General features: G+C 43.9%; 1 protein-coding gene across 1 annotated transcript in view; it reads right to left on the bottom strand.

Annotated features, from left to right (window-relative positions):
- Window positions 1-25,604, bottom strand: part of LOC107383278 (inactive phospholipase C-like protein 2) — a 67,450-nt gene extending 41,846 nt beyond the window's left edge. The window contains exon 1 of the mRNA XM_015955806.3: window positions 25,186-25,604. Coding sequence (XP_015811292.1) covers window positions 25,186-25,440 — 255 coding nt within the window. The 5' untranslated portion in view covers window positions 25,441-25,604. The remainder of the gene's footprint in view (window positions 1-25,185) is intronic.
- Window positions 25,605-27,810: the final 2,206 nt, after the last annotated feature.

Here is a 27,810-nt window from a genome sequence, read left to right as displayed (position 1 = left end):
GTTGGTGGCGGTAATGCACCAAATTGTTGTTTGCCAAGTGCCATAAGACCACAAATAAGAATAAGAAGAGAGGCGGGAGCGTTCGTAACAAACTCAAAGCGGTAGTCAAAACATTAAGCATGAAATTGAGTTATCCTAGTGGCTCCAATAAGAGAAAGAAGCAGCTTGCTTCATAAAAGCTTTTATTTTCACTTCTAAAAGTGACGTCGTTTTTTGATGTAAACATCAAAAGGAAGCAGAAAGGAAAGACAATGCAAAATGTTTCAAGGGAGGAAAACATGGACCAAAATGGAAAATAGAAAAAAAAATAACTAAGGCTAAAGCGCAGGAGCACTGACAGGAAAAAGAAAGCAGAGCAAATATTTAAAGCGCTCAAAGGGCGGGAAATACAGGAAAAAAAAGAGGAGGACTAATAAAAAGGGAAAATAACTCGTGTCAGAAGCGGGGAGAGTTTTGCAAATCTAGTTAAAGGTAAGATTGTCGAAAATTTAGTGTAAGGGGCCCCATGTCTGTGTTCGCCATGGGCCCCCAAATTGCTAAATCCGCCCCTGTCAGCTATTATGCTGCCTGTAACCATGGCAACAACACTAATGCTTTAGGTTAAAGTGCCACTTGATTTAACTATTGGTGCTATCTCAAAAAGGGTTAGAAACAAACTATTAGGTCATTTCTTCTGTCAGGAATTTTCTTATATGAGGGGAGGGGGTCACCTCTAGATGTCTGGGGCTCGGATCTCCTTGTCTTCCATGGGTCTTGGGGTGCAGATCTGTGGCACCTTACTAGGGATGGGTACCTTTGACATTTGAATTGATCCGGTACTAATTCCCGGTACCTACGAGTCGATACCGGTACTTAACGGTACCAATTTTCGATACTTTTGAGTGTTTAATATTTTTAATTCTCTTTTATAATTAAATATATATTTTTCTCAATATATAACCATATTTGATAAATATCACGATAAATAACATTCAACTGTTTGTATTTTAACATCGTCCTTTTAGTTTTATAAGTTGATAATTAAACTGAAGCAAACATCTTTACTGTGAACTAAATTTACTGTGTATCTTCATTCCTTTTACCGTCCTTTTTCAATTGATTTTTCCTACTGGGAAGTTAGAATTTCCGAGGAGAAAGCAAACGCACCATTAGATGATAACATTGGTGGCATAGGAAGCTAACATATCAAGCTAACGTTATCTTAAACAGTTTATTTAGCTGCTGGAGCAGATTTAAACGATGATGCCTCACACTTAGATCGTTGTCACTGGTTTCATCTTCACCCAATCACCCGTCACATTTAGTAAAGTGAAGCCAAACTTTAGAGCGCGTTCATGTCCTTCTAGTCGGAATTTCGGAGTTCCGAGGAGAAAACGAACGCACCATTAGTGAAACGGAAGCTAACATATCGAGCTAACGTTATCTTAAACATTTTATTTACCTACCGGAGCTGCTCTGTTCACAACTCGCTCGCAGCGACCGATGAAATAACGCTCTTGCGCATGCGCAGCTGTCTAGGCAAGTTCTCGTTGTGAAGGACGGGTACCGAAATGAGGCACTGTTTCAAATGAAGTGAATCGGTGCTCGGTCGGTACCTTAAAAAGTACCGAATTCGGTACCCGTCCCTACACCTTACACCTAGAAACACTCCTCTGGAGAAAACTTATAGATCCCTTGAATGTTATTGTTTACATCCGGGTAATAGCACACATCCGCCCAACGCTGGAAGGCAAAAGGACCCTCTTCGGCCATCATCCAGAGCTGCATCTCTGCCATTGAAGCTACAAAATAAAACCTAGGGCTTTAGATAATGCTACTTTAGATCATCTAACATATCCATGATCAAAAGTTTATATCTCAAAGCTAACGGTGTTTAGCACGCACCTCCCAGATCCATTTGAAATAGCCAACGAGCTTTGAGACAACAGTCCTCAGAACTGCTGCTATAGGGTTATCTACAATTATTTATTATTATTTGTAACGTGATGAAGGAGCCATTTCTCCCCTCTAACAGCTGTTTCCTTTTGACACCGTGACAGAGTGCATGAAACAGCCAAGGTCATGCATTCACTTCTAAACGGTTTACATTCCAGCGATGAAGACAGAAGAGAAGACTCTTCTTTTCATTTATTAAACCAAGAACTCTATTTTAATAAAGCTAATCAAAACAACTGTTAGTCAATAATAACCATGTGACCGATCTGTGAAATCACAATGTTATGATTAATGTTTTAATAAGTAAATGACTTATTCTTTCCACTAGTCACGTGATACACAAAGATAAACAATCATGACACATTCCGGTCACAAATCCAATCAGAACCTTCACATCTGAAGCGTGGCAGAGTCTCTGTGGTGTTTATTTAATCGGTCAGCTGTGATTCGTCCAGAGTTATAAACATCAAGATTAATAAAACAGCGCAACGCCATTTTGAGTTCAGTATTCAGCCAGATCTCTAGATCCTCTGCAGTTCATCATTGCAAAGTGAAGTATGGACCGGCCATCTGTACTTTTTACTTTTAAGCTGAGAACTGCCAAGCTGGGAAATCCTGTCGTTATCAGCAAAACAACGGTTCTTTCAGAATAAAAGCTGAACTCGCTGACCCAAAGAGGGTCCCTTTTGATGCTGTGAAACATCTGTCGCTTTTACCTGGAGACTATCCAAAGACTGGTTTGTCGTGCTGAAGACGCTGTTTCATCGGCTCCAGTACCAGTGGAAGGTCGTGAACCTGGCAGCCTGATATAAGACGGAGGTCTCACTGAAGGGTATGTAGAGTGGCACAGATGGCGTCTCATGTTGTTTTCTGACCACGGTTCAAATGTTGATCAGTTAGGAACAAAACGTCATCTCCCACTCAGACTCGCTTCTCCAGAACGGAGGTTCTGAACTGACATCGCACCAACACACACTCCACCTCACATTCCATTCCATGAGCATCCATCACTAGAGAGCTAGTCCTGTTAAACTGTTTAAAATCATTTAGATAATAAATTTTGCTTAAACGTTTGGAGGTCTCTCTCTCTTCTCGTCTCTCAGTTCATGCAAAGTGTATTACATTTCTCTGTAATAAAAAGAACCACTCTTCTGATTTAAATAGCCCAGTGTCCAGAGATGGGGTCCATACTGGATATGGATCATTAATATCTCTGGTCATTAATTAAAATGTAACTCTTTAACCTCCATTACATATTAATATTAGTAGTAGTAGTAGTAGTAGTAGTAGTAGTAGTAGTAGTAGTATTCAACACGCTTGGACTTTACACAGCTGAAGTAATGAAGGTGTAACAGGATCTCTCCTGTGTTGTGCAGGTAAACACTGAAGGATCGCCATGATGCAGTTCGTCCTTGGACATTCTGTGTTTATTCTGGCGAGTTCAGTAAACAGAAACACTAAGAGAACGACATTAGAGGCTGGGCAGATCTCAGGAGGGACAAACACTTGTAAATAACTTTTATATTTGACATTCCTGATGAGCGCAGTCAACAAAACGAACAACATTAAAGGGAGCCCGCTCCAATTACAGAACACACTTTGTGTAATTATGTAAAAGAAACAAATTATGTGCTCTTTGTTATTGTTGTACCTATGTGTTGATCAGCAGTGTGACATCTTTGTTCTGTTGTATTTTTGTTTCTTTTTTACTCTCCTTCTGCAGGTCTAGAAGCAGATTCCTTGTACCTCATGTACTTTATACTTTTTATTTCCCTTCTCCAAATAAGCAGTTTTACAGATGGTCAACAATGAAATCTACAGATAAATACTAATAAAAACACACAACCCTACTCTTTACGCCTTTAACAGCAACTACAGTCTATAATTTCTGTTTTTATCCTCATTCAGATTTTATTTTGGCCTTAATTTTTATTCTCCAGCTCTCCAGCAGCCTGTGTGCCCCAATCATCGGCTCAAAGCATGCACACCTCAAAGTGCAATATTCGGTTCCACCAGTAGGTGGCACTAACACAACATAACATTTGAACTGCATATATTGTTTTGAACATTATAATCACTTTAAATGAGAACAAATAAACATGTTTTACTGCAACAACTGCTGGTATGATTTCAGGTCTATATTAAACCAAGAGTGAGTTTATGTTAATGAGGGGGTGGAAAGAGGGATGGGAAAGGACTTCTACCATGCTAGCTCGTCGTTTCCTGCAGCAGGAGACCGTAAAATCAGAGTGGCCAAATATTCTCATCAGTAAAAGACTGATTGGCTGTTTAGCTGCATGAGTGTTTGTTGGAGAAACTTCACTGTTTAGAGACAGCTGGTGAAAATTATAAATAATTGAGACTACATGTTAGCACCATCGACGTTAGCACACACAATTTAGCAAAACGGACTTGCGTATAGTAAATATCTGTAGATTTTGTCTACTTTTTAGATGTTTTTTCTTCTTTCACATTAGAGTGGGCAGCGCTCTAGCGCCCCCTATAGATAATCTGCCACTGCTTTTTGTTAACCCCTCCCCCCCCAACACACACACACACACACACACACACACACACACACTTCCTTCTATTTTCTTCCTTTCCCTTTCATTTCCATTTCTGTGTTCAGTGGAACACAGTTACCATCCAATCAGTCCTAAAATGCTGCTGGTGCTGATGGAGTTCCTGACAAAGTACTCTTGTTATGTACTCACCATCTCTCTACACTGAGAGCTTCAATATGTCCCCTGAAGCGAGCGATCATTCCACCCTGCTTTAAGTCATCCACCATCACCACAGTCCCCAAAAACCCATCTGTCAATTGTCCTAACAACTATGGGCCAATTGGATTTGTGTCAGCTTGATGAAGGGTTTTTGAGAGATGAGTTTAATGGCACATCAAGGCCACCCACCCACCAGTTTGGATACACATCCAGCTGGTAAACAGAGGAGGTTATCATCATAGCTCTTCCAAATTTGCTGAGCTACCCTGGACTCTCTAGAAGCTCAGAACCTAGCATCCACCATCCATCAGTTTGTCATGACAAACACAAACACAAATACAAAATGCACCCCATTTCATCTACACATCAGAGAATAATTGTTACAAACATCAAAGGCCTGTTTATTTAGCTTTGATTGTCCACAATATGTAACCTTGACCTAGAGCTGGGTGATATGGCCCAAAATCAATATCACAATATATTGAGGATTTCACCTCAATAATGATAAATAGACGATAACTACAGGTATGCGAAGAATCAAAATTGGTCCACTAGATGCAACTGTCACAAGTATCACGTTGAGTCACATTTTTACGTGACTCAAGGTGGTACAGTTTCTTAAAATGACATGAATGTTGCCAACCTACACACATCTTTTCATTTTTTTATTACCAAATTTATTGAAATGTGAAAAATTATCTTGAAAAGAGTCAGAAATTTCGATAACGATAAATTTTTGATTTATTGCCCAGCCCCACCCTGACCAAACAGGCTTGACATTATATCTATTATTGTTATTCTTTATTAGTACATTTTTTTACCCCATTTGATTATGTGCTTATATGCTTTAATTTCAGGCACTTTCGTTGACTGATTGCATAGTGTAGTATGGTGTGGTGTAGTATGGTGTAGCATGGTATGGTGTGGTGTGTAGCATGGTATGGTGTGGCGTGGTGTAGTGTGGTGTGGTGTAGTATGGTATGGTGTGGTGTGGTGTAGTATGGCATGGTGTGGTGTGGTGTAGTATGGCATGGTGTGGTGTGGTGTAGTATGGTATGGTGTGGTGTGTAGCATGGTATGGTGTGGCGTGGTGTAGTGTGGTGTAGTATGGTGTAGCATGTATGGTGTGGTGTAGTATGGTATGGTGTGGTGTAGTATGGTGTAGCATGGTATGGTGTGGTGTGTTACATGGTATGGTGTGGTGTGGTATAGTGTAGCATGGTGTAGCATGGTATGGTGTGGTGTGGTGTAGTATGGTATGGTGTGGTGTAGTATGGTATGGTGTGGTGTGGTGTAGTATGGTGCAGCATGGTATGGTGTGGTGTAGTGTGGTATGGTATGGTGTGGTGTAGTATGGTATGGTGTGGTGTGGTGTAGTGTAGTGTAGTGTGGTGTAGTATGGTGTTGTATGGCATGGTGTGGTGTAGTATGGTGTAGTGTGGTGTGGATCTGGGACCTGGGAGCGCAATTTTCGAATACGTACTTGGTCAGTACACCTAAGCATACCAAATGAAGATGGTGCCTGCTGTAATGGCTGCTTGTCTGCTGCTCCTGTTTTTGTTTCTTATTGTTGTGTTTACAAACTTCTGGATTACCGAATCCAGTACTGTTATCTCATATGACCGACTTACCCTCGTCGATCTCCGGCAGAACCTCGGATCTCTTCAGTTCCACAGTCGTGAGTTTGGAAGGTCTTTTGGCTCGCTGTTTACTATGGTCCCAGCGTTTCTGCTCAGCGCCCCGCGTCCAGTATGGTTCCGAAAGAGGCGCCGCCGAATCGGTAGGTGGGGGGATGCTGAGCGAAGCTAACCTTCACCAAGGTCCTCGTCTTTGATAACTATCATTCCTCTGCAACCGGATCCTCAACTCTGTCACTGGCAGGTGGAGTCCATTCAAACTCTGTCGGAAGACCCCCTGAGAGTGATCGCATAGATGGTGGCTTTCGGCGGCGGCGAATCAGTGGGGCAAACTTGGCTAACCTTAGCTATCCTAAGGTGATCGGCTCTGGCGTGCGCTCTGAACCCGGCTCCAAGACGTCCGCTTCACTCCTCAGGATTGCTCTCATGAATGTCCAATCAATTGGGGAAAAAATGGTTTTTCTGAAAGACTATTTCATCGACCAGTCAATAAATCTGTTCTTTATGACTGAAACCTGGATCCAGCCTGGTGAGTCGGCCCCTCTATCATTATTTTGTCCTCCTGAATGCCTAGTCTTAAACGAGCCTAGACCTTCTGGTTGTGGTGGGGGTTTACTTACTTTATACAACTCCTTTCTCCTTCTGAAACCACTCTCTGGTTTTGTGACTCCCTCCAGTTTTGAGCTGTCAGTGTTTGAATTAGACTGCTGCTCTGTGCTCTCTATTATCGTCCACCTAAATATAACTCAGTCTTTCTAAATGAATTTTCAGACTTTTAGCTGATATCCTCCCTAAAAATGAAAGAGGGATTATCCTTGGTGATTTTAACATTCTTATCTGCTGTCCCACAAAGGCCTTGGTAAGGGAGTTTTTGGACATTTTAGATTTGTTTGATCTACAGCAACTGGTCAAGGATCCTACCCATGAACGCTACCATACACTGGACTTCGTTTTATCTTTTGGACTCTGTTTTTGATTTATTTGTAGATCATGTGTGTATCTCTGATCATTTTCTAATCATTTTTAATATCTCAAACCTAGTATCTCTCCCTACAAGGCTAAACGTTACGCTCAGTATATTGCTCCCTCGTCCTCTGTTATGCTGTCATCTATCCTGGAGGCTGGCCTATTAACATCTTTCTCCCCAACTACATCTGTGGGAGTAGATGGTCTGGTGGACTCCTTCAATATGGCTTGTTCTGTTGCCCTAGATTCTACTCAGGCAAAAAAAGACCATCTCTGATCCCTGGTTAAACGACAACACTTGTGATCTCAGACGCCAGCGTAGGACACTTGAACGTAGATGGAAAAGGGACAAGCTACAAATTTCGCTCCAAATGCTGAAAGACTCCTTGGCAGCTTACCAAAAAGCTGTCAGATCAGCTAAAAATAATTATTTTGCTAAGATCATTGAGAGGCATCGTGGTGATCAACGCAAGCTTTTCAGTACCAATAACTCTGTTCTTTCACTAAAGGAATCCACTGCCCCCTCCGCACCAACTACAGCACTATGCACAGATTTTCAATTTTTTTTTTCACGGAAAAAATCTGTACTATTAGACATAATCTGTTGGGACCTGTTTCCCAGAAAGAGTCGCTCTGTTCTCCTCCATTCTCTGATTTTGATCATGTCTCCCTTCAAGATCTTGATAAATTAATCAGGTCTATGAAACCCTCAGGTTCCCCACTGGATCTTCTCCCCCCAATGTTGCTACTTGGGGTACAACCAGTAGTGGGTCCTTTTATTCTGAATATTTTAAATTACAGTTTGTCCTCTGGAGTGTTTCCAGAATCCTTTAGGAAGGCGGTTGTCCAAATGCTATTGGAAAAACCTGGCCTGGATCAAAATGATTATGCAAGTTTCCGCCCAATCTCCAAACTTCCTTTTTTATCCAAGGTTATTGAAAAAGTGGTACATGCTCTCACATCATTTACTGGAACATTCACTACTTGACCATTTTCAGTCTGCTTTTAGGCCAAATCATAGCACTGAGTCTGCACATATTCGTGTGTTAAATGACATTCTGACAGAAACTGATGCTGGTTCCTTTGTTCTGTTACTACAGCTAGACCCATCAGCGGCATCTGATACGGTTGACCATAACGTTCTGCTAACCAGGCTGGAATCTTTTGTTGGAGTCACAGGGACCGTGCTAAACTGGTTTCACACTTATCTGTCTAATAGAAGTTTCAGCATTCACATAGGTGACTGCTCTTCTCCTTTTGTCTCGCTCCCCTGGGGAGTTCCCCAGGGCTCTATTCTAGGTCCACTCCTCTTCTATATATATTCTTCCACTGGGAAACATCATTGCTAAACGTGGCACATTTACGCTGATGACTGTCTAAAAATTTATATGGCTTTAAATCAGTCAAGTTCCATTACTCAGCTCTCAGAATGTCTCTCAGAAATTAAAACCTGGCTACCTTCCAATTTCCTGAAGTTCAATGAAAATAAGACAGAGGCCATTCTCTTCAAACCAAAGCATAATCTGCATACTTCTGCTGCCTTTGATCTCTCACCCCTCAACCTTAATTCCTGTGTGATCGGCCTTGGAGTTAAACTGGATGCCGATTTGTCAGTAAGTGCACATGTTAATGCCACTGTTCGATCGCTTCTTCCAGCTTCGTCACCTTACCCAACTAAAGCCTATTCTTAAGAGTCTGCACTTAGAATCCGTTATTCGTGCATTTATCACTTCCAGACTCAACTTTTCCAACTCAGTTCTTATCGGTGCAAATGTATCTGTCCTCAATCGTCTGCAGAAAGTCCAGAATGCCGCAGCAAGATTTCTTTCAAATACTGTTAAGTCCCCTCTGGCATCTAGGAGCGGTGAGGGGAGAACACAGAGAAAAATAAAATAATGGAAAATAAAAAGGATTAATTCAGAGGGATGGTGTCTCGCTGTGATGGCGTTGAATGAATGGAAGGAGGGTAACAATTGGCAATTCAAAAAGGTTTATTAACAAAAGGTTGGATAAAGGGTATTATAATAATTAAACTAAATAAACTCCCTCTGCTAAAATAGGGAGTACGCCAAATAATAACCAACTTAAAGTGGCTCTCTCGGATTTAAACAGAGAGAGGAGACCAAAAGGGAAACACGCCTATTCAAAACTAAACCAACCACAACAGAACTAAAAGAATAAACCTAATTACCAAACCAAAAGACCCACAATTATCAAAACCAGTAAGCTAGAAATCTCCAACTAAAAATCCTCAAAGGCAAAACACAAAGAAAAACTAAACTGAGGACTGGAGATTTACAAAACGGGTGGCAAAAGGCACAAATTAACCTGAACAAAACTGGGGCACTAAACATTTAACCATAAACCCCAGTATTGGAGATAACAGTTGGATTACTAGAGACAGAGTCTCTAAGAGATCACAGACAGCTCTAAAACTGTGTCACCTCTGTCACTGTGTCTCTCAGAAAAGTGGAGTGAGGAGGCTTAAAAGGCTTCAGGGGCAGATGATTGCATATTCAGTGTAGCTGCTCCACATCACTCTGCTAGACTATGGTGCTGTGTGGCAGGCCTGCAGGAGCTGATGCCTGCAGTAGGAGGTCACCAGGTGAAGAGCAGAGAGCAGAACCTCAGCTTGCGTTGTCCGTCTCAACCGACGGATGTTTAGAAAAGAGAGCTCGACTCCGTTCGTCCTTGCGGAGCTCTCCGGCAGGTCCGCAAGGACGTTGCGTGTCTCCGCACTGACGCAGACGGAGAAGCATGAATCAGGCTTGACTGCCTAGCCAAATCTTACTAGACCCTAGTCTTCATGCGCGTCACAGGTGGGCAGATTAAGCACATGTGCATTTGCACATCCAAACCAGCAAAGAGAGGGGGGTTAGCCCCCGCTCTTTCTGGGGTGCTCCCGAGAAGGCGAAATGATCACTAACACTAGCCCGCTGAAGGCAATGCTAAAAAAAAAACAAGATATATCCCAAAGGGATATCCCATGTGCTGCATGGTGGTGCAGTTGTTAGCACTGTTGCCTCGCAGCACTAAGGTTGCAGGTTCGATACTCGGCTGCGGCCTTTCTGCGTGGAGTTGCGTGTTCTCCCCATGCATGTGTGGTTTTCCTCCGGGTACTCCGGTTTCCCCCACAGATCACAACATGCCCTATAGGTTATAAATTGTAAGTCGCTTTGGATAAAAGCGTCTGCCAAATAAATAAACATAAACCTAACCAGGGAAACCACCACACTGGCTCACACACACACTTAATCTCAGAACGCCATGGTCTCTTATGGCTCAGCAAATCCACTCAACAAACAGTCGGCGACAACATTGTTAGTTATTTTGAGGTGAACATCTCCCTCGGTGGTGGATATGAAGCTTGCAGCTGCGCACACCGCAGCTTCAGATGCCAGACACCTGAGGGGAATGTTAGAGTTTAAGCATATGAATATGACATGCTATAGATTTGCGTCTGCGATGGGGAGTGGAGATATTAAAAGTGGTAGCGTTGATTTTACCTAAAACCACATCAAATCTTGGTCACCAGGATGCAATTCTCAACTGGATGACTTGACATTATAGTGGACCTTCATCCGTTTCTGAGCTACACTCATATGTTCTCTGGCCAACCTGTTTGCTTGTTTTAATCGCCATTGAAACTGTTTGATGTAGTGATTCCTTTTTCTTTCTTTGACTCAGGGATCTGCAAAAACTGCTCTTTAAGAGCTGTCAAAGGACCTGCTGGGGTATGGCCAAAAACAAGTTACGCAGGACTATAGCCCAATGACTCTTGAGGGCCTTCTCTAGCTGTGAACAACAAAAATGGGACTCCCTCATCCCATCACCAACCCATATTTAAACTGTACTTTCTTAACATTTTCTTGAAGGTTTGATGCCAGCGTTCTAAAATGTGCTGGATGCCTAAAGTTTTGGCAACTCATTTAAACAAATCAGACTTAAAGTTTAATCCCTGATCTGTTTGTAAAGCCCGTGGCAGCCCAAACTCTGAAAAGGACATCAATGCTCTGGTAACTGACTTGGCTGTGATGGATGCAAGTGGTATGGCTTCAGGGAACCACGTAGAGGGACACATCATTGTTAGCAAAAACCTCTTACCAGACTTGCTTCTAGGTAAGGGACCAACACAATCTACTATGATGGTATCAAATGGGTTCCCCACCACTGGGATAGGATGCAGAGGAGCCAGTGCAGGTTTCTGGTTTGGCTTTCCTGCAAGCTGACAAACATGGCAGTGGTTACAAAAGTTAGCAACATCTCGTTTCATCCCAGGCCAAAAGAAATGTTCCAAGATCACCTGATATGTTTTTCTGGTACCCAGGTGTCCTGCCCACTGGCTTTCATGTGCCAAGCCAAAAACTTTATGGCGATATTTTTGTGGTACAACCATTTGTGTGGTTATACCCCATGGTGCACCTTTAGCTGCAGAATTAGCCCAGCGACACATCAGCACATCTTCATTCATCATATATCCAACATTTTTATCGAAAGGTTTACAGACTTCTAAAAAACATTTCTCTAAACTTTCATCATTCTTTTGCTCTTCTCCCAGACTTAACCTTGTGATAGGAAAACTGTTTGGGGAAGGGGGTTCCTCTTTGACAGTAGCCTTAAGATCATCCTCATTTAATCCATGAACTTCAAGCATTTTACTTTCACCTTCTTCAAACAACCTGGAAATGTCTAAGGTTTGTTCCTTTTGTCTAGCTTGGGCACGTGTTAAAACACAGGCTGGATAAATCCAATTTTCACATCCACACATGGCCCCAGATAGGCAACAGGATCACTCACAAGCTGTAATGGAGGAGTAGCCTTTCCTCCTGCAATATCATTTCCTAAAAGGAGTGTTATTCCTTCAACAGGTAAAGAAGGGCACACGGCTACATCAAAGTTTCCTTGCACTAAATCACAGGACAAATATATTTTATGCATTTGATGAGCAACAGGTTCAGCATTTAAACTGGTGAGAAGAACTGACACACCAGTAGAGCTAGCTTCACCAAAAGGCAGGACATTATTTAAAATGAGCATTTGGGAAGCCCCGGTGTCACGTAAAATTGTGACAGGAAAGGGATCAGGTGCGTTTTCTGTGAGTTTAACCCAACCTTTGGACAGGAAAGGACTAAACTATTCATTCACACTCGCCTCGGCTGATCTGTTGTTTACTCGAGGATTGGTTAACAGCCCAATCTCTTGTGGTGGGGACACACTCTGCTCATTCTTTCTTAGAAGTTTAAAACAATCTTTTACCAAATGTCCAGACTTATGGCAGTAAAAACATTTCTGTTGGCTCACCCTCCTCTGTGAACTACAATGTCCAGGAACCGTGGGAGCTGAACTCACCACGGAAGGGAGCTTGGGATCTCTGATAGGGAAGTTTCCACCCACCGCTGTGGGTTAATGCAAACTCGTCTGCTAATAGTGCTGCTGAAGACAGAGTCGTTACTTTTTGTTCGTTCAAAAAAAGCACAGTGCGCTCCGGCAAACATCTCTTAAATTCCTCAAGGAGAATTAACTCTTTCAACTCAGTAAAAGTAGAAACTTTAGAGGCTGGTACCCATTTGTCAAATAAAAGAACCTTCTCTCTAGAGAACTCAACAAATTGGTTAGTTCTTTTATGGGAAATGGCTCTAAACATTTGCCAATAAGCTTTGGGCACAAGCTCGTATGCATTCAACACAGATGACTTAAAACCAAGCTCGTATGCATTCAACACAGCTGACTTAAAACCACAGAAGGAAATAATCCTGGACGAGCCCCCATTATGCTATGTCCCCTCTGACATCTAGGAGCGGCGAGGGGAGAACACAGAGAAAAATAAAATAAACTCTTTCATAACAATTTTAACTGTGTTTTATGTATATGTATGAAAATTTGAATGGTTTTTCAGGTTTAACTCTGTTCAGTGCTTTAGTCAGCTGACATGCTGTTTTTAAATGTGCTATACAAATAAAATTGGATTGGATTGGATTGGACTGTAGTAGTGTGGTGTAGCATTGTATGGTGTGGTGTGACGTAGTATGGTGTAGCATGGTATGGTGTGGTGTAGTATGGCATGGCATGGCGTAGTATGGTGTGGTGTGATGTGATGTGGTATGGTGTAGTATGGTGTGGTGTGATATTGTATGGTGTAGTACTGTGTGGTGCCTTGGTCTGCCTGAGTGTTCGCGGCTCCCGGGTCAGGGGGTTTAAGATTTTTGGCATCTGCCTGATTAATCTTGGTGGCTGCCTGGTGGGGTCTGGGTCCCTGGGCTCTGTTGGGTCCCCATCGGGGCTGATTGCCTCTGGGTCCCGAGTCACTGGGTTCCGGGCTCAGCCGACTTGGGGGTGGGAGGCTGCGGGCGGGCCTGTGGGCTTGCTGCTGATATCCGCTGGGACTCTGCTGGCTGCTGGTTGTGACCCCCCGGGGCAATCCTCTGCGCCTCTTGAGGGGGGCAGGGGCTTTTCTGGTTGCAGTCTCCCTGGGGTCCCTGCGCTCTGGGGCAGCTCCTGGATCTCTGAGACTTGGAGCTCCTTCCATCTTCTACATATCTTTGGGGGGCAGATCTGTGGCCCCTCACACTGTCTATTGGACGCTCCTGTAGAGAAACCTTACATATACAAGTGTGGGTACGCACACAGGCGCTCACATGGTGCTCTCATTAGTATGGACTTGGGCCCGTTCAACACATGTCTTAAGGCTGTGGTTGGCACTTAATGCACTGTGATTTATTATCATTTGATTGTTCAGTAAAATAATGTTGATTTTGTATTTCCTCATCAGGTTGACGCAGTGATTGTTTGCTCCTGTTGTATTGTTGTGTGTTGTTTTTCTTTTTTATCCTTCTGCAGGTCTAGAAGCAGACTCTGGTTCATCATTGATTGTTTATTTTTATTTTATGGTGTAGCATGGAGTGGTGTAGTATGGTGTGGTGTAGTATGGTGTAGTACGTATGGTGTAGTGTGGTGAACTATGGCGTGGTGTGGTGTAGTATAGTGTAGGATGGTGTGGTGTGGTGTGGTGTAGTATAGTGCAGGATGGTGTGGTGTGGTGTGGTGTGGCGTGGCGTGGCGTGGTAAGGTATGCAAAGTTTTTCCTGCATTCAAATTTGCGTGGCAGCCGCCTCCAGCTTATTTTGTGCTGCCCAGCCTGATTTCACTCTGCCCCCAGCTAAATGGATGTTATTTTAACTGCAAGTTGCAGCTTTGCGCCACTTCAGGGACGCTGTATCAGCAACGGTGCACCGAAAAGCACTAAAACCACTGCAGAAAAGAAGATAAAAAATTGCTTTTCTCACTAGTTGGTACATATCTGGTTGGTGCTATGGACGTTCTGATTTTCCCCCAGGCTCTTCCACATCAGAGCAGGGCTGTACAGTGTGACAAAAAAAACTGTCTAACCAATCTAATGCATATTATTGAGCCTTTTATAATAAGAGTCTGTTATTTCAGCCCAATAATTTTGTTGTTTTATTTCATATTTTTTAGCAGAAAACCAGTTTTGTTTCACTTGAAACATTGTCAAATGGAATATTCAATTATTCAACAGAAGCTTAGATTAGAACACTAAACGAAAACATATTTGGCCTTTAAAAAAGTGATGCAGTTGAATGCACAGAGTATGCATGTAATGGCGCATGGTCAGGATGCCTCAGTTTGAGCCAGGGAAAACCCTGGTGTGGTGTGGTGTAGTATGGTGCAGTATGGCGTGGTGTGGTGTGTTGAAGTAAGGTATAGTATGATGTTGCAAACTTGTAGAGCCTGGGTTCAAACTGGCAACCCAGTGGTGTGGTGTAGTATGGAGTGGAGTAGTATGGTGTGGTGTAGTATGGTGTGGTGCAGTATGGTGTGGTGTAGTATGGTTTAGTTTGGTGCAGTATGGTGTGGTGTAGTATGGTGTAGTTTGGTGCAGTATGGTGTGGTGTAGTGTGGTTTACTATGGTGTGGTGTAGTATGGTGTAGTTTGGTACAGTATGGTGTGGTGTAGTGTGGTTTACTATGGTGTGGTGTAGTATGGTGTAGTTTGGTGCAGTATGGTGTGGTGTAGTATGGTGTAGTTAGGTGCAGTATGGTGTGGTGTAGTGTGGTTTACTATGGTGTGGTGTAGTATGGTGTAGTTTGGTGCAGTATGGTGTGGTGTAGTAAGGTGCTGTGTGTTGACGGATGGTGTTGCATGGTGAGGTGTTGCAAACTTGCATTGTGCTTTTCTAAGTGAGTGACTCCAAAACACTTTACAGTGCAATCACTGAAGCACATTCACGCACTGATGGTGAAGATTTATTATGCAGCAGCAGCAGCCCTGGGGCACGCCGACAGAGGTGTGGCTCCCGTACAAAGGCGCCACCAGTCCCTCCGACCACCACCACCAGCAGGCTAACAAAGTGAAGAGTCTTGCCTAAGAACACAATGACTGAAACAAACAGAGCCTGTGTTCAAGCCTTTGATTAAAGGGCAAACTCCTAACCACGGCATCAATGTATTACTCATACATACTAATGTGTTAACTTTTCTTTCTTTAAGCTCCAGCTGAAGCTAAAAGTATGAAACCAACTTTTTACCTTTGAACTTTCCTGGTATTTGAGTTTGCCCTTTAGTTTACCTTTTCTTTAGTGATCGTCTTTCCCATGGATGGGTAAAAAGAGGTTTTTGAACTATTCAACATCAGGCTTTTTGCAACGTTTTGTGCCGCTTTGTGAGACTTTACTGTCTCCATAAACAATCCAAACTTTAAAATATCCATCCATCCATGCCTGGTTTTAGGAATTATGGGATTAAAAGAAGCAGTTTAAAAAAATATGCATAGAACCTTTCACCTCTCCAGACTGGAGGAGCAGCTCTGCTGCCAGCCCCTCCCTGATATCAGCGTTTCTCAGCATAAAGGAGCTTGAGCAAGGGATGGGTGGGTGTGGTCAGCTCCAGCTTGTAATCTTAAAGTGACAGAGCCCTGAAACGGCTCTTTCTAGAAGGTTCAGAAATTTTTCAAGAACAAAACTGCTGAAATTGCTTCACATGAAAGAGATTTTGTCCAAGGACTTCATAAACATGTTTGGCATCAACCAAAGAACTATTATAACTGAAGAAAAAAGTCATAGCATGTTAGCCTGGCCTGCCAGACTCGTCCTCTGTTTAATTCTTCACAGAGAAAGAGTCTGGTAACTCACAGGCAGAGAAGCACATGAGGGGCGGGACTAGGCAGCTCAAAAATAACCAATCAGAAAAAAGACAGAAATGCTGACTGTCGCGTGACGCTGTAGTTTTTTAGCTGTAGTAAAAACAAAAAAAAAGACGTCTGGCGACGGCACAAGCATCTTTTATTTTAGAAGAAAGGCTTTTAGCTTCTACTTGTGGTTTTAAAGACACATTCAAGTCATTTAGAACAGAGGAAAGAGCCTCAGTGAACTCCGCTTCAGTCGCCATATGTGTGACAAACTTGGCGTTGTGGTGTGTGACGTACGCTACTCAACGCTGATTGGCTCAGTTCAAATTCTCACGGGGTAGGGTTATTTGAATAAGAGAGTTCCCAGACCCTTTCTCTGCAGAATTAAAGAGGAGGAGTCTGGCAGGCCAGGCTAGTAACATGTGCCCATAAACCAAACTATCTATTTCACAAATAAACACCAACATTTCATAAAGTAAGCAAGGTCTCTGATACCTTATTAGCATATTTGCAGGTGAATTTTGTTTAAAGCAAATTAAGAATAAATGCTTCAACAGTAAGACATAAAACTTTTTACTCAGACGCTTTTGTTCAGTTTACTGAAATATGGACAAACGTCTTCATTAAAGAAGACCAAGATGCTAATTATTCAAATAAATGAAAAAAGATCAAGTATATTTTATTAAAATTGGTACTTGAACCAACAACTAAGGGAAACGTCATGATTTGTTTCCAGCTAGCTTCCTTTTATGGACTACACTGTGTGTGTGTGCGCGCGTGTGTGCGCGTGCGTGCATGCATGCGCGCGCGTGTGTGTGTGCGTGCGTACATGCATGCGTACATGCATGCGCGTGTATGTGTGTGTGTGTGTGTGTGTGCGTGCGTACATGCATGCGCGTGTGTGTGCATGTGTGTGTGCACATGCATGCGCATGTGTGTGTGTGTGCGTGCGTGCATTCATGCATGTGTGTGTGTGTGCATGTGTACATGCATGTGTGTGTGTGTGTGTGCGTGCGTGCGTGCATGCGCGTGTGTGTGCATGTGTGCGCGTACATGCATGCGCATGTGTGTGTGTGTGTGTGTGCGTGCGTGCATTCATGCATGTGTGTGTGTGCATGTGTACATGCATATGTGTGTGTGTGTGTGTGTGTGTGTGTGTGTGTGCTTGCGCGCCCGCTTCCGTCAGATAAATAGAGCATGGAAAGTTCTGTGTGGTCAGGTCAGTCTGGGAGTTATATTCAACAGAAAATGTGGTGATCATTCAGTCTCGGGTTCTCTGACTAGAAACCCATGCCCTTGTGGCGCGAAGAGCAGCAGATGCTCTTCTACACTGCAAACCTTTGAAGCCCCATGCATGCGCGCGCGCACACACACACGCGCACACACACACACACACACACACGCGCACACACACACACACACACACACGCGCACGCACACACTCACTCACTCACTCACTCACTCACTCACTCACTCACTCACTCACTCACTCACTCACTCACTCACTCACTCACTCACTCACTCACTCACTCACTCACTCACTCACTCACTCACACACACACACACACACACACACACACACACACACACACACACACACACACACACACACACACACACACACACACACACACACACACACACACACACACACACACACACACACACACACACACACACACACACACACACACACACACACACACACACACACACACACACACACACACACACACACACACACACACACACACACACACACACACACACACACACACACACACACACACACACACACACACACACACACACACACACACACACACACACACACACACACACACACACACACACACACACACACACACACACACACACACACACACACACACACACACACACACACACACACACACACACACAATGAAATGAAATGAGAAAAAGGCTGATCAAAAAGGTCATCTTCGCTTAGGCCTTACCACATTTCTGTTTGACAAACGTTGCAGAGGTGATAGCTGAAGATGAGAATTCTAACATTAGGAGCAGTCAGCTGTGGGTGTGAGGCAAGCGTTCAGAATGGAAAGCAACCTTGTGCATTTTTAGATCTTTAGAATAACTTAGTAGAAGTTGACATCTGAATCCCAACACTTCTGGCTTCTCCTGCAAATGTTTAGCTGCTATTTGACATTTATGCTTGAAAATAATTTCAGTGCAAAACTGAAGGTTTGTAAACAATAATGTTACACAACAGCATGGCATTCAGGTGATTGGTGCTGGTTGAAAGCCTGGGCCATACTGCATTTTTCAGCTGTTGGACAACTTCGTGTCACACGATGAGACGGAACACTGCACGACCCAAGATTTCAGTGAGCCAAACTGCACAATGACTCGTTCAGGTCACGCTAACATCACTAGCACACTCGCATACATCACTAAAAGCCGACAGACACCCAAGACAACAACCATAAAGGGGCTACCATTTACACTTCTTTGATTAGACTCCGAACCAAACTCCAGAAAGGAGTGCTCCACATGTTCCTGCGTGTAGCCTCCAATGTTGCTAATGCTACTCTCATGCTACTGGATGTCCACAGACCGTATTTCTTCATGTTTCCGTTCACGACAGTTGTCTAGGACGGGCTTTATGCTGGGCTGTGTTCATCCTGTGGTCATGAGCTCATTGGTCCTGTCAGATGTACACGTGTTTCTCCAAACTGATGCTTTTTAGGAAGCTAATTATTAACATGGTGTGAATGGGTGAATGACTGAATGTGTTGTAAAGCACCTTGGGGGGTTCCAGGACTCTAGAAGGCCCTATATCAAATACAGGCCATTTACCATTTTATTTACCATTTACTTATAAGAGAAACTCACTATGCTGAAGAGCCTTTAAGTCCAAGATTGATGCTTTCAATTACCTATGCAGGGAGTGATAGAACCCAGGGAGACGTTTTAGAGTAAGTTCTAATTCAGTCAGACGTATAATCCTAAAGCTAACAATCCTCCAAAGAGTCCAAAACACTCGCTCCAGATTAAAGAAACGGACCCCGGCCCTGTGATTTAGCTGTGGGTGAGGAGCAGCACTGCTGCTGATTTACAGCTACGCTGCTGCCATGAAGACAGGCGCAAGTCTTTGAACCTTCCCAGCAGTGACAGACATTTTAAATAGCAGATTATCTCACAGGTTGAGATTTTTATCCACAAATATTATAAAGAGGCAGGTTTGTGATGTGGTTTGGCTAAATTTAACATTACCCAAACAATAAAGTCGTTTGAGCCTTTGTTGGGTGATTCAGGGGCAACATAGAGGAGAGGAAAACAGTCAGGGTCTGGGTTTTTCTGTCTTTTCCTTTTATCCACCCATTAATCTGCTTTATCTGCTTTATCCTGCTCAGGTTGGAGGCTCAGGCTGATCCGTGTGTCACAGGGCTAACAGAGGGATAATGGTGCCGACTTTCAATAATACCTTCCACCATTTTAGAATGACCAATTAGCATCAATTGCATGATTTGAACTGCTGGAGGAATCTGGATCGTCACACACACACACACACACACACAGGGGAAAGCCCGAAAACTTAGAAGCAAACATGCATTTTGAGTCTTGCATTTAAGGAAGCTCCATATCTGCAGCAGATCAGTGTTCATGAGCCTGACAGCCAAGGGGTAAAAACCATCTCTGAGGCATGAGGTTCACACATTTACAGAGTGTAAACACTGGGGGGGGTGCAGTTCAGGTCCTTCGTGATATGTAATGTTTTCTTCATGCAGCAAATAGATGTCCTGCAGCTGGGGTGGGGGTGAATCCTGGAGGCTTCATCTGTTCCCAGCAAATTCCACTAGCTCAGTTGGTGGGATCTCAAGGCATTACCTGGTGTGGCCATATAGTCACTCCGATTTGTCCTGGGTTAGCCCGGCGGCTCCCCTACCCAAAGGCACAGGTAACATACCAGGTTTTCACCCTGGGGTAAACCCAACATACAGGCAGAGGATCTGGGGGCAACAAGAAGCACATATTTGCCTTTCACCCGAGCAATTCCTGCATAGGGGGCCTAAGTCACACCCATCTACTTCCGGCTCATGGGGCCCCAGAAGAAGGAAAAAATGAATGCAAGTCAATGGGACTAAAAAGGCTATTTTCTAATTCTGCTTGTTTTGTGCCATGGATATGATGTCCGTGAAATTTAAAGACGCATTTTAAACCCAAGAAAGTGCTTATTTTCGAATGGGGGGAAACATTATTTGAAGTTTTTTTGTAAAAATGCATCCAGGACTACAAATGCGCTTCACGACAGTGACGTCATCAAACCAGACACGGAGAAAAACAGAGGAAAATGGCTGTAAGTTCAGCGAACTTCAAATCCTTCCTTCAGGAGGAAATAACACCATAAATCTGGTCATGTGGTATGTAGCAGCTACCCTAGAAGACAGGATATTAAGTGAATGTCATTTTCTGGTTTGTAGTCATGCTAATTACAAACTTTTACAAGCTGATAAATCTCAAAGTACGTGACTGGCGTGGTCACAACACCCATCATTAGTTTTCGTTTAGACTGCAGTACAACACATGTGTGATCCAGGGTCTAAGGCAAAGCGGAGTAGAAAATAGCTTTTTTGCGCCGTTGACTTGCATTCATTTTTTCGATCTTCCGGAGACCCATGAGCCGACGGGAAACGGAGGAGCCTTAGCTCCGTATAGCAGAGATTAAGATCCTTCTCAAGGATTTGGGTTCCAGAGCCAGGTAGCAGAAGCGGAGCTTTGTCAGTAGTGGGAGGGGCTTCCCCCTGAACTGAATTGTTTTTGCATCTTTTATTTTTTGTATTGGCAAATTACGTACCAAACCACTCAATGGGTTATAGTAAAATACTCAGCCCACTATTGTGGGAAATCCAGTTCTCCTGGAGAATCAGTCTCTCTCACCCATGGTGCTGAAAGATGGACAGAACAACAGTGGCAGCGACAGACAGCCACAGCCATTATTAAGATCAGCTGTCAGGGGGGGAAAATGGGAAAATAACCAAATGTGCTGATCTGCCAGCTCTGGTAACCCCCACCCCCTCTCGATGCCATAACACTTTTAACCCTCCCACTGTCCTAATGGGTGACCCCGCGAGGAAACTTGACAACTGAGCAGGGTTGATGGTTTATCGCTTGAGGTCCATGTGGCAGCGGTGAGGTGGTGCTCACTCCTCACCGCTGCCACATGGACCCAAGGGATAAACCATCAACCCTGCTAAATGGTCAACTTTCCTAGCGGGGTCACACCCATTAGGACAGTGGGAGGGTTAAAGCCAAAGAAAAAGAAAAGCCTGAAAGTCTAAAGAAGTTGACACAACAGATCCTGGGTAAGTACAAAAACACAGCTTTGACGATAACACGTTGTTTGAAATTGTAATTTTGGTCTAAAAACGACAAGCCCTATAGTACATGATGCTACGTTACTGGAACAAACACAATAGACATCATAGCTGCATGGTGGCACAGTGGTTAGCACTGTTGCCTCGCAGCACGAAGGTTGCAGGTTCGAAACTCGGCTGCAGCCTTTCTGCATGGAGTTGCGTGTTCTCCCCATGCATGCGTGGGCTTCCTCCGGGTACTCCGGTTTCCCCCACAGATCACAACATGCCCTATAGGTTATAAATTGTAAGTTGCTTTGGATAAAAGCGTCTGCCAAATAAATAAAAATAAACATATTTCTCCACATTAGATGAGCTTAGAATAAAACTGTACCATGAAAGGTGGTAGGCTGAGTGTGCTCCATGGTTTTCATTCTATGTGTGTGTGTGTGTGTGTGTGTGTGTGTGTGTGTGTGTGTGTGTGTGTGTGTGTGTGTGTATTGGATGGTGCCTGATGGGTATCTGCATATTGGTATTTCCCAAATGAACATGAACAGACTAAAGGGCTGCCAAGTACTAAATGTCTTTCACAAACATGAGGACAGTGGACAACATGACATGCATATGAAATTAATTCATCTGACGGAACTGGAAGACACACAGTGGACACAACCCATTATCTTAAAACCAGTCTGGAATGTCATGTTTCCTGTTTATCAAGCGGAATACCATCCACACTCCAGCTTTGTGGCATCATGCATTTAGCCATTGATAGCAAAAGAAAAATGTTTTGCTGACTGAGAGTTTTATAAAGTTTTAAACTAATGCTTTCAAACTGATTTCAGTGGTTCTTGAGCCATAAATGTGAGCAACTTCATATTGGACAGCACTATGTCGCCCTCTGACCAGAAATCACAGTTTTGTGTTTCAGGTAAATAGGCCTGCACTAGTGGGAGGTCTCTAGGAATGGGTACCTTTGACATTTGAATCGATTCGGTACTAATTCCCAGTACCTAGGAATCGATACCGGTACTTAACTGTACCAATTTTCGACACTTTTGAGTGTTTAATATTTTGATTCTCTTTTATAATTAGATATATATTTTTCTCAATTTATAACCATATTTGACAAATATCATGATAAATAACATACAACTGTTTGTATTTTAACATTGTCCTTGTAGTTTTATAAGCTAATAATTAAACTGAAGCAAACATCTTTACTGTGAACTAAATTTACTGTGTATCTTCATTCCTTTTACCGTCCTTTTTCATTTGATTTTTCCTACTGGGAAGTTAGAATTTCCGAGGAGAAAGCGAACGCACCATTAGCTGATAACAATGGTGGCAATGGAAGCTAATTTATCAAGCTAATGTTATCTTAAACTGTTTATTTAGCTGCTGGAGCAGATTAAAACGATGATGCCTCACACTTAGATCGTTGTCGCTGGTTTCATCTTCACCCAATCACCCGTCGCATTTAGTAAAGTGAAGCCAAACTTTAGAGTGCGTTCATGTTCTTCTAGTTGGAAATTCGGAGTTCCGAGGAGAAAGCAAACGCACCATTAGCGAAACGGAAGCTAACATATCAAGCTAACGTTATCTTAAACATTTTATTTACCTACCGAAGCAGATTAAGATGAGGATGTCTCACTTAGATCGTTGTCGCTGGTTTCATCATAACGCTCTTGCGCATGTGCAGCTGTCTAGGCAAGTTCTCGTTATGAAGGACGGGTACCTAAACAAGGCACCGTTTCAAATGACGTGAATTGGTGCTCAGTCGGTACTATGGAATTTGGTCGGTACCTTAAAAAGCACCGAATTCGGTACCCATCACTAGAGGTCTCTATCTGCTTCATTGTGATAGCTGTTTACTGTACTGTAGCTCATATAAAGCCTAGCAGTTAGCTTTTTAGTTTGCCAACCATCAATGAAAAGTACAAGAAGAAGAAGAATTTCACTTTTTTGTTGGCATCATGGCTGAACCCGAAATTAAAAGTAAGAGAGTAAAGAAGTTAAGCAAAAGCCAGAGTGAACATCGGCATAGCCTACACTTGTTTGAGGGAGCTGAAGAAGGCTCCAAAATCACGGACTGACGGTGACCTGGCTTTGTTGCTACTGAACTTCTAAGCCCTGCAGAAAACCAGCATAGACCAGCACGGCATGCTCCCAGCATATATTGTGTTTTGGTGCTGGTTTTCTGGTCCAGCATGGGGTGCTGGTGATCTTGGACAGCTAAACCAGCACCAAAACATTTGAGGCTTATTGAGGATCAACTGGCTCCTAGTATTATCTTGTTGTTAGCGCTAGCTACAGCTGACTTATTTGCAACTGTCATAATTCCACTCACTAGGAGAAAGAAGCGGGTACATTTTTCAAGTGTTGCTTTAACTTGATTCTTGGAGCTCTGTGAACCATAATGCATTCTGCTGCAACAGATAAACAATAATAACCAAACAAAACCACCAATTCATGTCTGCCTGGAAACAAAGCATGGCTACAGTGAGAGTGCCATCCTCCTGCATCAGTAGCCAGTGTGATGTTCTCCATCACACATTTAATGTGACACCACATATAAAAACTCATTATCTAACTCTGACCACGGCTCCAGAGCCTGCACACCATTCTTGTTGAGAGAGTGTGTGTGTGTGTGTGTGTGTGTGTGTGTGTGTGTGTGTGTGTGTGTGTGTGTGTGTGTGTGTGTGTGTGTGTGTGTGTGTGTGTTTCACCAACTGCGCTTGGATTAATAGCAATATTGCAATACAAATTGTATCAGGAAATTGGTCAACAGGCCTGCTTCCTGTCGAGCCAACAGAAATTAGATGATGCCATGTATGAATATTTTGAGATCAATAGACCCCCACATGCCCAGGGGCTAAACCCGTATAAAGTCTAAGCCAGGCAGGGGTGGGGGATTGATCGAATGGAGCCGACATTGGATTAGAGGCCACTTTTGTTCTTTAAAGTGAAGAGTTGTTGGGAAACGCCTTTACCCATGACACCATCTCACATGTGAGAACAATAGTCTAGTTCTTCTGCAGCTGCCTGAGACATCACCTGCTGCTGTTGGACCCACACAAAACCCTGCAAACTGCTTGGAAATGGTTTGCTTTGAACTCAGAATATCAAAAGTCCAGGAAATAGAATATGGCAGCAAAACATGTTAGATCCGAGAACTGTTTCTCTTTTTGCACCAATAAAAAATATGGCCCGGTTAGAGACTTCCTCAGCAGCAGCTGGCTTAAGGAGACGCAGTGAATGAAGCTGACAGCAGGTCGAGGCTGCTGCTTTAGAGTATTTGGGTTATTATGACTCTATGTGTTCCATTTGGGGAATTGGTACATGCCTGCAGGTCTTCCAGGTAATGAGTAGGATGTTATTTGCATGACAACTGAAACGTGCCAACTATTATAGGTTGGTTTGAGTGAGGTGAGCTGATGACCTACCTTGATCAGACTGCTGCGTCGCGGGATTGCTGTACGAGCCGATTCCGAGCCTGTGTTCTCCCACGTCGGGGACTCACAGCTAGTCTCGTTCTGGACCTTCCCGGCGGTGTCTGGCGTGCTGCAGCTTCCGTTTGACACGGTGTCTCCTCGGTGCGTCTCCACACAGCTCGTCCTCCCGGCTGCTCCCCCGCACGCAGCTTTCCAGCCAGCAACCGGTGGGCCCGCGTCGCTCTTCGTCGCCCCAAATTCAGCCATGGAGACACTCAGGGATTCTACCGGCTCTCATGAACGCTCAGCGGAGTTCCCGCAGCAGCGACGGTGTCGCGGTACACGGACGCAGGCGTGCCATCGTGCGGAGTGAACGATCTGTGACCGTGCGCCAACAGCAGCAGCACAGGAAACTTATCCCCTCTCTCTCTTGTCTCTCTCTCACACACACACACACACACACACACACACACACACACACACACACACACACACACACACACACACACACACACACACACACACACACACACACACACACAGGCTGAAATGGGGAGGGAGACAGCGGGGGGAGGAGAGACGACAGCTGGGCGACAGAAATGACCGACACACCTTCAGCTCCACAGCTGGATGTGCGCCTGCGTTCAGGAAGTGCAACGCTCCTTAAACCTCCTTCACTGGTAGCTGTGGAGGGACAAGTAACTTCACACACACACACACACACACACACACACGCACACACACACACACACACACACACACACATTCTGCTACCAGACCATTCAAGCACAGAGTGTGGCAGGAAGCTATGAGGTCATCATCTGTGAGCAGCCTATGATGACGACAGGTTTTCAATTCTTTCAGAATAAGAGAAAAACTTTATTATCCAGACAAAAATAAATACGCTCTTTATTTGCTTGCTTGTTTGATTGGTTTTTAACAGGACCTATTCATTCCCAGCAGTCTGGATATATGTGAAAAATCTGACCTCTAAGCCTGACCGGCGCAGTTGGTACTTTCCTGTTGGTGAGAAGGTTGCAGGTTTGAATTCCAGCTGAAGGTTTTTCTGTGTGGAGTTAGCATGTGTGAGGACTTTACTCGTTTTCTCCCATAAACCAATGAAATGTCAGGTTGATCATCCATCCATTTTCGGCCACTTATCTGGGGTCGGGTCGTGAGGGCAGCAGCCTAAGCAGGGAGGCTCAGACTCCCCTAACCCAAGCCACTTGGGCCAGCTCCTCCGGGGGAATCCTAAGATGTTCCCTGGCCATGCGAGAGAAATTTCCCCTCCAGTGTGTCCTGGGTCTTCCTTTAGGCCTTCACCCAGTTGGACATGCCCAGAAAACCTCACCAGGGAGGCCTCCAGGAGGCATCTAAATGTCCGAGCCACCTCATCTGGCTCCTCCTGGATGCCTGAGCTTCTCACCCTATCTCTAAGGAGGAGCCCAGCCACCCTGCGGAGAAAACTAATTTTGGCCGCTTGTATCTGCAATTTCGTTCTTTCTGTCACTACCCAAAGCTCATGACCATAGGTGAAGGTACAGGTAGGAATCAAATCAAATTAAAATCAGGATTATATTGTTATTCTGTTCATATCAGAGTACAAACACAATGAAAAGTTTCTCCATTGAGATCCATCCGAGTCACATGTACAATACATACTCAACTCTGCTAAATTTAAAAACAATGACTAAAATGGCATTAAAAACTATAATAAATAAGTTAAAAGCTCTTGGTAAATTAAACTCACACACACACATACGCATGCACACACACAGACACTCACACCCCTCCATATGCATGCAATTAACACATATCTTAGTGGGATTTTTAAAGTGCTAGTATCCCTTGCTACCACCGAACAGCCTGAGGCAGAAAGCTGTTCTGCAGCCTCGTGGTGGAGCATCTTATGCTATGATAATGCTTCTGGGAGGGTAGAAGCTGAAAGAAACAGTTCAGGGGATGTGCGAGGTCCTTCACAATGTTCAGGGCTCTGTTTCTGCAGCGGCTCAGGAACAGATCCTGGAGAGAGGGAAGGGAGATTCCTATAAGCCTGTCCGCTGATCTCTCCACTCTCTGGAGGGCCCTTTTATCCACCATCCAACAACTGGAGAACCAACTTGAGATTGCATAGGTCAGCATGCGCTCCACAGCCTCCCTGTAGATGGAGATTAGGATGGTGGTGTGAAGTGAGGCCTGTTTAAGCTTCCTTAGAAAGTACAGTCTCTGATGAGCTCGCTTTACTAGACCTGAGGTGTTCTTTGCCTAACCGAGGTTGTCAGAGATCTGTACGCCCAGGAACTTGATGTTCTTCGCTCTTTTCAATTCACTTTCGTTTATGCAGAGGGGAGTGTGCTTTGTTTGGGATTTTCAAAAGTCAACAATCATTTCCTTGGTCGTGTCCATGTTGAGTGGCAGATTATTTGTTCTGCATCAGCTCTCAAACAGCTTGACCTCATCTCTGCAACCGGATTCATCATTCCTGTGAATCAGACCCACAACTGTGGTGTCATCAGCAAATTCAGCAGACAGATTGTTCTTATGTCTTGGCACACAGTCATGGGTCAACAGAGTATATAGCAGTGGGCTGAGCATGCATCCCTGGGGGTCACCCGAGCTCAGCGTGATGGATTTGGA

This window comes from Nothobranchius furzeri, chromosome 11 (assembly GCF_043380555.1).
Source record: "Nothobranchius furzeri strain GRZ-AD chromosome 11, NfurGRZ-RIMD1, whole genome shotgun sequence".
In the NCBI taxonomy this organism is placed as follows: domain Eukaryota; kingdom Metazoa; phylum Chordata; class Actinopteri; order Cyprinodontiformes; family Nothobranchiidae; genus Nothobranchius; species Nothobranchius furzeri.
This window is presented reverse-complemented; position numbering and strand designations above follow the sequence as displayed.